Source organism: Fukomys damarensis, unplaced genomic scaffold (genome assembly GCF_012274545.1).
Source record: "Fukomys damarensis isolate Sample0158 unplaced genomic scaffold, DMR_v1.0_HiC HiC_scaffold_23, whole genome shotgun sequence".
NCBI lineage: Eukaryota > Metazoa > Chordata > Mammalia > Rodentia > Bathyergidae > Fukomys > Fukomys damarensis.
Window position 1 is genome coordinate 60468665 of NW_022900935.1, and position 11410 is coordinate 60480074.

General features: G+C 51.8%; 1 protein-coding gene across 3 annotated transcripts; it reads right to left on the bottom strand.

Annotated features, from left to right (window-relative positions):
• Positions 1 to 1379: 1379 nt before the first annotated feature.
• Jmjd6 (jumonji domain containing 6, arginine demethylase and lysine hydroxylase) lies at positions 1380 to 11400 on the bottom strand. Of its 3 annotated transcripts, none has more exons than XM_010618459.3 (7): positions 11016 to 11399; positions 10285 to 10673; positions 9401 to 9687; positions 8546 to 8681; positions 7110 to 7248; positions 5780 to 5907; positions 1380 to 4437 (listed from the first exon to the last, which is right to left on the bottom strand). In XM_010618459.3, exons 1-7 carry the CDS (start codon positions 11142 to 11144, stop codon positions 4401 to 4403), a joined length of 1245 nt encoding a protein of 414 aa, XP_010616761.1. In that variant the 5' UTR covers positions 11145 to 11399; the 3' UTR covers positions 1380 to 4400. The 3 variants fall into 3 exon arrangements, with proteins under 3 accessions (XP_010616761.1, XP_033623459.1, XP_010616763.1); XM_033767568.1 differs by lacking the exon at positions 1380 to 4437 and adding an exon at positions 7979 to 8067 and having other exon boundaries at positions 5278 to 5907; positions 8584 to 8681; positions 11016 to 11400; XM_010618461.3 differs by lacking the exons at positions 1380 to 4437; positions 5780 to 5907 and adding an exon at positions 7979 to 8072 and having other exon boundaries at positions 7135 to 7248; positions 11016 to 11400.
• Positions 11401 to 11410: the final 10 nt, after the last annotated feature.

The following is an 11410-nucleotide window of genomic DNA, read 5'->3' on the forward strand; positions in this document are numbered from 1 at the left end:
GGGGGACTTTGCGGGTCGGGGGCAGACTCCGCCGGATGCTTTGGGGAACAGTTTAATCTGATTATCTGAGCTCAGGCTCGGTTTGCACACCACTGAGATTCTCACTTCTCAGGTGCCCTCAGAGTATCAGCTCCCAGTATCACTTCAGCCCTGTATAGAAGATCACCTTGGAGCTGGGGAAGGCGGTGGGGCGGGAAGCTTCATTAACCAGAACGGGCCACGGAAATTGAGGCCCGGGCCGCTCTGGGAGTCAACCAATACCGGTCTCGAAGCCTCACAGCTCTCCACCCTGTGTTTAGGGGAGGGCGGGCCAGCTGCTTTATTCCCGAGCACTGATCTAAGACTCTTCCACCTCTCAGACGACGCTGCACCGCGCGCGCATCCTTCCCGGGCTGAAGCCAGCAGCCTTCAACACAGGCCCACAGTGACAAGGCTGCTTCCAACAGGCCGCAATTCGGCACCAGGTCCTGGGGGTCAACACCGTTTTCCCTGCTGGCCTTCTTTGCACACTTCTGCAGTGTATGCGGGTTGGGAGCGCAGAATGTGGGAAAGGGAGGCTACTGCTTTTCTCCAACTCCTTCCAGGGCTGTTGCTGAACAGTGTATATTAGAGACAAATATGCTGTAATCAAAAACATACTTCCCTACAATTCATCACCCCACAAAACACTGGGCAGTTTGTCAGGTACTAGGCCCAACACAGGGCCTCATGTCAAAAGCAGGGTGGCCGAGCAAGGTGGCACACAGGTATAGTCCCACTACTAGGAAGGCTGAGGCAGGAGGGTCTCTTGAGCCCAGCGGTTTGAGTCGATCCTGGGCAACATAGCCAAACACTGCCTCAAAACAAAGAAAAAAGCAGGATTTGTTTTCCAGTTTTTACTTAGCATACATCTAATACTTTCTTGGGATATAAACTGCGATGCTAGATGAGGGGCTTCTTTTAAAACACAAGATACAGGCACACTCTTGGCTGCTACGTGAGCTCTGGCTATGACACGGAAGGGCTTCATTCTGCTGTATCTCATGATCACAGGGAGGATGCTTTACTTTGAGTGGATGATGAAAAAGGCGTGGTGGCGCACGCCTGTAATCTCAGCACTTGGGAGGCTGGGGCAGGAGGATCGCTGTGAGTTCGAGGCCAGTCTAGCTACATAATGAGTTCAAGCCTAGAACAGGCAGTGCGAGCCTCTCAAAACAAAGAAGAAAAGGTGGAATGGGCTTTGTCTCTAGGTTGCTGCTGGCTTTTGACCACTGTGGGAATTTCGGCCAAATACTGGTGTAAAGTGTATTTTTAAGAGGTCTTGTTCTGCTGACAAATGTTCTATTGATTTTTAAGTAAGAGTGAAAAGGACACAACAAAGCGGAAAACACAACCCCAAATCCAGTTGCTTTATTTAAAATGAACAAGTTCCATCTAAGTGAAAGTTAAAAAACACCAACCCAATGGCAGACCCCATAGGTGCTCCATGGCAGACGCTACAGCACGGGGGACACAGAGCCCAGACTGCTCAGGGTTCTGCTTGACAACTACAGTCACCATGGAGACAGCAGGCAAGGCTGGTTCCCACCAGAGATGGGGAAGGGCTTGGTGATTCCAATTTCTGATCTAACAATGAGACAAACTGAGAGGTACCACCTAGGGGCCCATACTCTTCTAGTTTTGCTGAAAACAGTGTGACAACAACAGGACATCTTGACAAAAGCCAGGAGGAAGAAGCTACTCTGCTGAACCTGTCAGCAGTGTCAGCACACACATCACGGCTGCCTCTCTGGGGAAAGCTATGCACAACTACGGAACGTACACCGTATGCTCACGTGCGTCCTCCTAGACAGCGCCTCTACAACACGGACTGACTTGCTCTGTCCCATTCTCGTGCCTAAAGTCCTAAATCCAGGGCTGGGTTCTGGGTTTGTGAGACTTACCACCTACTTGCTGTGAGCCTTTGTGAATTTAAGTGCCTCCAGCTACTCTACAGAGAGACTGTGTTGGGACCCAGCACGTGGTGTACGGTGGCCATGCCCCTTCATGAAGAACTGGCCTGCTTGTGTTCAGGGAGGATGGCTCTTGCTTTTCTGGCTGTGGAAGTGCACACACTCTCGTGTCCTACCCTTATGAATGGTCACTGCCGAGTAAGTTCCTCGAGGTCAGGAACCCGGGCTTGTCCCTGCTGTACTTCTGACACCCAGAGCAGTCCTGGAACTCCAACTGTTTTTGGAGAAAGGGTCTTGCTGTATAGTTTGGCTGGCCAGCCTTGAATCACTATGTAGCACAAGCTAGCTTCAAACTCCCAGCAAACCTCCTGACTCGGCTTCCCGAGTACTGCGATTATAGGTGGGCACCATGGCTGGCTGGCCCTACAATATTTGCAGGATGCTTGAATTATGAAGCAGTGGCAGCACAAGAACAAAATGTGAGTGGTGTCCCTGCTTTGGGGGCCTCACCCTCAGCATCCCAGGACCACTGACGACTCCGGGGCCATCTACACAGCTGCAAGGGACTCTTCTTGGCTGGCAGGGACCACATTCCCAGAGGCCCAGTGCCCTCTAGATGCCCTGGGTCCTACTCACGTCGCTTCTGTCCTGCCAGTACCCCTTTTTCCAAGACACAGCTCTTCAGGTTTAAGATCAGCAGCCAACCTGGAGAATAATCCCCAGAGATGGTCTCGTGCTGCGTCCTTCCCTTTCCTTCTGCTGACTCGATTCAAAGGAGGAGCACGGGCCAGGTGGGAGGGAAGAAAGGAGCTCCCCCGCCTCACCCTGCTTTCACAGTGGACTGCTGAATCCTTGGCCCGGTACCCTACAACTATTCATGGGGTGGCACGAGCATCACATAATCTGTGCTGTCCAGCACTGTCGGGAGAGGACTGTGGCCAGGTCCCTCGCTCCTGCTGGTGTCTAGCAACCAGGAATCACCTCCAGCATCTGGAGAAATGGGGAGCCCAGCTTTCAGTTTCAAATTTGTGCTCCATCAGAGCACACATCCCACTGCGCCCCCTAGTGGCAGGGCCCTTCTTTTGGCTGAAATTTAGGGGGAAGGGGTAGTTTGAAGATGGCAAGAAAAGTCTTTTTAAAAGCTGCAGGTGTAGCTGGGCAGGGTGGTGCAGGCCTCTAATCCCAGATACTGGGGATGTGGAGACAAGTTCAAGGCCGGTATGGGCAATATGGTGAGTTCTTGTCTTGAACGGGTTGGGGATATAGCCCAGTGGTACAGCACTTGTCTGGAGCACAGGAGGCTGCATCTCATCTCCAGTACTGGGGGCAACGACCCAAAACAAAAACTCAAGTAGGAGGAACATCCTTCAGTATTATGTCAACTTTCAGGATTTGACTTGACTCAGAAACAAGCACATCCCGGCCCACCAGGGACCAGGGGAAGCTGCCTTCCAGAGAGAAGGCAGAGCCCAGCAGGGAGTGGCAGCCTCTGCAGGAGAGGATTTCTCCACCCAGGCACGCGGAGGGGCTGGGGTCTGAGGATGCAGAAAGCTGCACTGGGAGAAAACAGGGCCAGCCTCCTAGAGCAAAGGCGCACAACCCAGGGTCAGGAAGTGATAACCGGTCTGTTTTCCTTGAATTTAGGGGCAGATTAAGGCAAGCAGGTGAATCTAGAGGACAAGACGGGGAACCTGCTGGTCCATCCCCAAGTTTTCCAACAGAGCTCTCCAAGAGCCCTCATCCTGTCTCTCTCCTGTGTGCAACAAGAGCTGCCTGCTTGACGACTGTAGGCTTTGAAGATGGGGGACACAGCAAGGAAGTCCCTTTCCGAGGCGGGAAGGACGTGCTGCTGGAAGGAACCCCGTTCTTAACTCAAGTTCCGAGACAAAGCACACTAAACACCCTCTCACTCTGTGAGCAAACAGGTGTCATCCTTGCCCCCGAAATGCACCACAGAGGGCACCTCTGAAATCCCGCAGCCTGAGTGGACAAAGATGCAGAGTCCTACGGCGGAGCAGGGGAGAGCTGGACACACTGGGCCTCTGCACACAAGCTCGGCACGGTGTTTCCCCATAGCTCCGAGTGCACTTGCCTCTCCCATCTCTGCTGGTGCAGCCACTGCTCCTTACCGAGGGCAGGGAGGAGACAGGCAGAGCGAGATGCAGGAGGGAGCACAACCCTTCAGCCTTGGGGTCCACCCGCGTGGTTCTGCACAAGATGACACGGAACTTTCTTACCCAACATCATGGTAGCTTCAGTGTTTCACTGAGCTGGCCGAGCTTTTAAACTTCTTGGCAATCTAGTCTTAGCAAGCAGTAAAACCAGCATCTGATTGAAGACAGGAGCTTGGACCAGAGAAGGAAGATCCAAATTCAAAGAAGACAAAGAAGTAGGAGCAGAAGACGTGAGAACTGAGTTGGATGGCAGCCAACAGCACACACAGAGCCACCTCAGGGAGTCTCTATTTGCTCAGGGATGAGCCCGGCCTCCACATGTGTCCCTAATCCTGCCAAGGAAAGTACAACCGCCTGTCATCAGCGTGTAGAGAGCACAGCTGGCCGCGGCGCTGGACAGCAATGTTAACAGCGGAACCCTGGGTCCCCAAACTGAAGTGATGGTGGGGCTTTCTACAAACCTTTCCTACAAATTACAAAGTCACGCGTCAGATACAGAAGCGAGTATGTAACAGAAACAACTTAGTTGCAGGAGGAAACCTAAGCATGGCTGTAAAAAGGACAGCGAGGGCTGAGAAGTGTACATTCTAGACTGATAAAATTCCTTGAATAAGAACCCGACTTTCCCCATGGAGGTCCAGCTGGATCACTGGGATCACAGAGACAATGCCACAAAGGAACATGGGTCCTGAACTTGTATTACTCAGATATCTAAGAAAACAGCTGCTTTTCTTTTGTAAGAAGGCAACGGGGACGTCATCTGCAGCAGTCCAGGGTTCACACACTGAGAATGCTACAGACTTCAGTATTCTACTGTCTTCCCCCAGCCTCACCTCTCAACTTCTCTACCAGTGCACTGAAAAAGGGTCTCTGGGATCGCAAGACCCCAGGGGCACACAGCAGGGACAACCATCACCATGCGCCTGTCACACGCTCCACAGGACAGGGTCTGGCAGGCACATTCTCTCACTGCTTCTGAAGGTGAGCTACAACTAATTTAGATCCAACTGTGTATAAAAAGAAAAAACTTCAAGATGCAATTGAGATGTTACAAGAAAAGTCAGGTATGTGGCACATGCCTGTAATTCTAGCATTTGGGAGGCTGAGGCAGGAGGATCGCTGTGAGTTCAAGGCCAGCCTGGGCTACATAGTGAGAGCCTGTCTCAAACAAACAAACAAAAAACAAACTGTAAAACAAGACAAAGATGTAATAAAAAAAAAATCGGAGCCCTTTGCTGTTGTCTGACTTGAACTGAGCATCCAAAGAAGCAATGGTAAAGTGGGAAAGAGGCAAAAAGCCCTGCCCGAGGGTCCTCAGATGTCAGATGACCCTTAGAAGTATCTCCCACTTCATCAAATTCCAGCTGGAAAGGCCCTGCTTTCTCTAGAACTACAGGAGAGAGCAGTGGCGGAGGCCTTGGTACTACTCAAGGAAGAAGTGCTGAAGATATAAAACGGACTCATTTTATTAAATAGTATAAAGGGTCGCCTTGGCACCCACCACACTTGCCGATTTGCAACAGTAGCAGAGAAAGAGCTACTGCGGCAAATGCTGAGCAAAGGTTCAGGTTCCGAGGGCCTCAGCCTCCTCCTCCTCCTCCTCCTCCGCCCTCCCTGGGCCCTGGCCCTCGCCGCAGCGTGTCCTGTAGGCAGAGAGCAGCCGTGTGTGGTCACCTGGAGGAGCTGCGTTCTTTGCTCACGCAGTCGTCCTGTGAGGTGGTGTCCCCGTTGCCCACCATGCTACACGTCCTCCTCTTCTTCCTGCGGTGCATTGTCCCATCGCCTTCTGACCCAGACTCGCACTGGACATGGGAGGAAAACAAGAACTCAACCAGGATGCAACCATTTCTTCGCAAAACAAACTTGTGTCCTAAGAGACCGCACGGATATTGATCACTGTCTCCTGGAACTGAGCGGCCCAACAGCAGCTCCACAGCACTGCCTGAGCATCCACGCGTGCTTGGGCTCCCTAAGAGTTGCAGACTTCTCACTGACGCTGATGGCCACCCCACTGGTTTCTCATGACAGGGCTATGGGTTTGCCATGAAGACCCCACTGTGAAATATCTCACATTTGGCATTCCGAGCTTTCTATGGCATTCCCCTGTACCACGCAGAGCTCAGTGTGTAAAAGTACATGGCTACAGCACTTAATAGTCTAAGCTCCCTCCCCCATCTACTGGAAAAAGACTGAATCAGTAGAGTCAGGGATGGACTGCGGATTTAGCTCAGTGGTTCCGCTGCCTGCTTTGCAAGCGCAAGGTCCTGAGTTTCATCCCCGGTACCAAAAAAAAAAAAAAAAAAAAAAAAAAAAAAAAAAAAAAAAAAGGGGACAACCCGTGAAAGAAAACAACACTAAGCATGGTGGCATAAGACTGCGATCCCAGCACTTGGAAGGCTGAGGCACAAGGATCACCACAATCTGAAGCTAAACTAGGTGATAGAGTGAGTTCAAAGTCAGCCTGTTACATAGCAAATCTGTCTCAAAAAGAATAAAACAAAAAACAAAAACAAAAAAGCAAAAATCAGCTGAGTAAGGTGAACTCAAGAGGCTAAGGAGGCTTACAAGTTCAAGGCCAGCCTGGATTGCTTAGTGAGCTCAAGGCCAGCCTAGACTGCATAGTGAGACTATCTTGCAAAGAGAGAGAGAAATTTCATGTACTAAAGCATAAGACCCTCTTACCCACTATTTTGTGTTAAGCTGGTTTTCTGAGTCAACAGTATACTATCCACAGGGAAAATTTTTCACATGTGCTTTGAGGTCAATGGGATACGAATTTGAATCCTGACACCGCTATTTGCTTGCCGTGCCATGGTGGGCCACTTATAACCCTAAATGCCCATAGCTCGGCGGCTGACAGGTCTCACACTCATAACGCTGTCAAGTGGGTAAGGCGCGGCCTTCTGCAGGAACAGTGGCACCTGCAGTCCTTGGACAGAGGCGGGCTGGTGTGCACAGGGGTCTTAGCCACAAAGCCCCTGCAGGCGAGCCAGGCCCCCCTCACCTCAGAGTCCGAGTCGGACGAGCTGGAGCTGGAGGAGCTGGAGGAGTCACTGGAGCTGTCCGAGGCGATGCCCGTGGACTCCTGGAGGTCAACGGCATCTGCTAGGACCGCCAGCTCAGGGTGCTCCTGCTTCAAGATCCTGAGAGGCAAGAGACATTCTCAGCGCTGAGACAGGCAGTGATGCCTGCATGCGATAACACAGACTCAAGGTGAGACCCACACTTTGTGGGGATGCCTCAAGTGCCCAGTGACTCCTGTACACAGCCCCACGCTGGAACAGACCCTCGCAGACTGCCCATGCTGCTCCAGGGGAAAAGCTCCATCCTAGTTCCACGCAATCCCCTGCTTGAGGGAGCCACCCGGACGGCACAGCATGGGTGCATGGGAGGTAGTCTTCCCTGGGACTAGGCTAGTCATAGTTTTCTTCCTTTTCCTAGTTTTTCCCTAGTCGCCGAGACTTCTCTACCTGTTTGTTTTTTATTTATTTATTGTTTAATCTTTCATTTTCACGGCACAGCAGTAATGACGGGAGTTTGGTTTGGTTGGATTCTACTGGTAAGAGCACAAACAACTAGGTTTTCAAGAAGCAAGGTGTCAAGTAAGAGAGACTGTTCCCTGCACTTGGAAGTCAAACTTATGGACCCTAAGAGATGCAGCCTCCCCTGTAGGGATTTAACCTGGCTCCACTGTCACCAGCCACAAAAGACCTGCTGTCTGTCACAGCCTTGCAGTGACCATGCTGGACACATGGTGGTCTAAGGGCAGGGGTGGGCTGCAGATGCCCAGGAGTCTAGGGGAATAGAGCCACCACCCTTGCTGCCCTCTCAGAGGGACGAGGCGCACTGAACAAGCCAGAATCCCTCTCTTACCCCGAGAGCTGGTCCCTCCAGGTCAGGGTTGGGATACAGTGGCACGGGGTGGCTGGGGGTGGCTTGCACTGCCGCTGCCCGTGCTGTATCTGGTCTGTGGATAAACAAAGGAGCTAAGTCTCCAGGGCAGTCACCTCACTCACAAGAACTCAAGGCAGTAAGTTCAAATGGGAAGTGCTTCTGGGCAAGAAAAACAAAGAACCAAAGTAAAAACTAAGCAAAAGGGCTTCTTTTGCTAGTGCTACTTTTGAAAATCATCAAGTAAGCAAACAGACCAAAACAAAAAACAAACAAACAAAAAAGAAAAGAAAAGGAGAAATAATCCTAATCACAATCATGTTTTGATTGTGTGGCTTTGAACGAACATGCAGAGGCTCCCTGCCACCTGGAGGCCGGCAAACAACCTGAAAACTGGCCCTGACCTTGGTGCTCTCTCCCCTACCAGCAAAGCCCAGCAGCCCCAGCCTTTCCCAGGCCTCTGCGTTCAGCACTGAGTACTGCAGGGCTCTTTTTACCTCCAGGGTAGGAGTTGGAACAAAGCAAAAATAAGAAAGAAATGCTTCTCACCTATACCATTTCCTCGATAACTTTGGTCTCCCTCTTACCGTCTTGTGCCACACAACAGGGAAGTTGGTGCTGCTGGCAAAATTCTGGGTGATGGCAATGGTGGTGTCAAGATTGAGGACGACATGCCACCAGCCTCCTGAAACCCAACAAATAAACGGTTCAACAGTTTGGTCCTCTGCAAGCACTGGGTAACACCGACTGTAGGAGCTGGCCCTTCTTATCCAGAAGGGACAGCTCACAGATACATGATGCAGCTCGGTAAACGCTGCTGAACCAGGGACTGGAAGTGGGCTGTTTGTGTCCATAAAATGTGGCTGGAGTAGAGCCACACCCAGCCCTTCAGATACTGTCTTCAGCTGCTTTCCTGCTAGAGGCCAGAGTCAAGCAAATGTGAGACAAACTATATGAGCCTAGAATATTTACTCTGGCCCTTTACCAAAAGTCTGAGCCCTGGTAACCCAGAGCTATGCCTCATAAAACTGTAAAGGCAGAAAGTTCTTTCGCTTCTAGGAGGACCCTCACCTTAATCCTTCCCCTAAGCTTCACTTGTTAACCCCTCTTTATAGAAACAGGCAAAGTGTTACACTGAAGAGATACTAGGTAACAGAGACACAATTACTTTCACCTTGCCTAAGAGTTGTCCCATTGAGACTCTGCTACACAGTGTCACCAGATTAGGTCACTTCATCTACATGGCAAGTATATGGCCCTTTTTAGACTCATTCTAAATACAGTTCTACTCAGAAATGACAACACAAATTACTGCAATCAAAGAATGTACTGGGGTGGGGTGGGGTGTAGCTCAGGGGCAGAGGATGGCCTGGGATCCATGGCCAGCAAGGGGCTCAGCTATACCTGGGACAAAGACAGTCTCTCCTGGTTTCTGTAAGATTTCCAGGGGTCTGAATTCAGGGGGCCAAGTTGGAAGCCGTGTCCGGGGATAAATGACACTAAACCAGGTAATTGCTTCATCTTGCTGGTTCCCGCCTTCTTCTCGGGTCACCTTGATGAGCTCTCGGGGAGTGCTAGTTGGGAAGAGGCACCAGCGCTTGTGGCCCTGAACTAAGGCATTCCAGGCACTGGTTCCCAGAGGGTCAATGTGAATCCCAGTCCCGGAACGTGGTGGCCCCATCACAAACCACCTACAGAAACCAGAAACAAGAGGGAAGGGGATTTTAATTATAGGTACATGGCACAAAACAAGACTAAGTTCTCATTACATATTAAATACTATGTTATGGATACTTCAGACTATACAAATTTTGGTACACAGGCACGTTAAGTGAAGTGTGCATAGGATGATCTCCCACAGGGGGATGGGAATCACCGTGGTAGTGTGTCCCTGGACCTTGACTGCTGAAACTTCCCTGAGAAGTCAGTGAGTCAACTTCCACTGCACATGCAGATCACCTGAGGAGTCTGACTAATCCGGGATGTCCCAGGGCACCCCCGACCAATTAAATCAGTCTCCCCAGAACAGGACCCTAAAAAGTTAATGTGCAGCTGTGGGAGAACCACTCACTGTCTGGAAGAGCAGCAGACTGAACTTTGGCACCAAGTTCTGTTGGAGTTCTTTTTTTTTTTTTTGGAGACAGGGTCTCACTATGTAGCTCAGGCTGGCCTTATAACTCTCAGCAATCATCCTGCATCAGCCTCTGGAGTCCCGGGATTACAGGCATGTGCCACCACACTGGGCTCTCAAGGTGAGATTTTAAGCACCGAGCAGTAGAATATCTTACCTGTAAGGAGGCCTTCGCTTCTCCCCTGCATACTGGAATAGGTCATCAGTGAAAAACTTGGGCACCTTGTAGTCTTCCAAAAGTTTCCTTCTTTTGGGGTGTTCACCATAGCTGCTATCAAAGATGTAAAGGGGGCTGTCATCCCGAGTGCTCTCCATGTACTCGATGTAGTATTTCATCTTCATCTTCACTGAGTAGCCATCATTGTCCTCACCACACTTGAATTTCTGGTTGCGGTACTTCCTTTTTAGGCGCTCCAGTGTCCATTTCTCCTGTGCAGACCAGCCTTCTTGGGCATTCAGCAGAACCACGGGCTTGTAAGGTCTTTCATATCGCTCCACAAACTCTTCCACGGACAACTGTAAAGCATCTGCCCTTTCCACGTTATCCTAAGGGAATTAGAAAAGACTTCTCCAGTTAAAAAAAAAAAAAAAAAGGCCGATGGCAGGCAAGGGTGTCTCCCAGGGCCAATTAGCAGCGACAGACATCGCCAAGGAATGGGACTCCGGCTCCCCGCCCCCCGGGGGAGGGACGTGCTTGTGACCACGTTGCACCCGGAGCCACAGCATCTCTCTTCCACGTGTGGGTTTTGACAGCCGGGTTCCCCAGGGTCCCCGCCACCCGAGGGGTCAGAGGCGACCCGCCACCTGGTGTGAGGAGGGAGGTCCGCCCGGCCGTCCGGGCCTCGGGGGTCCCGAAGGGAAGGTGCGGACGCCCGGGCCCCCACTCACCGCCACGGCCGCCGGGTTCAGCGGGAAGCTCTCGTAGTAGTTGTGCCGGGTCCAGTCCAGCGAGTCCTTGAGCTCCGGCCGCGCACTCCGCTTGGCCTCGCGAATCCGCTTCTTGCTCTTGTGGTTCATCCTGCGGGGTCACCAGCTGATGCCCCGGCGTCCTCGATGCAGCTCGCTCTCTGCCACTAAGGCGCCCTTCCCGACCAGGGCGGCGGCTACGGCGACAGGCACCAAAACGCCCTTCGCTCTGGCCCGGCGCCTTTAAAGTCGCCTTCCAGAAAATTCACTCCCCAGCCTCCTCCGGAGCCTCGGGTTGGGCGTGAGGCAACTGTTCTTCCCACCCCGCCGCATCTCGCCGTCCGCCATTGGCCTCCACACCTCCGAGCCCCGCCCTC

Coding starts and splice junctions, on each gene's coding strand:
- Jmjd6 (XM_033767568.1), bottom strand. CDS start 11,144: ATGAACCACAAGAGCAAGAAGCGGATTCGCGAGGCCAAGCGGAGTGCG. Junction 9,688..10,284: donor AAGCGAAGGCCTCCTTACAG/GTAAGATATTCT, acceptor TGGTTTCTGTAG/GTGGTTTGTGATGGGGCCAC. Junction 8,682..9,400: donor AGAGACTGTCTTTGTCCCAG/GTATAGCTGAGC, acceptor GTTGGGTTTCAG/GAGGCTGGTGGCATGTCGTC.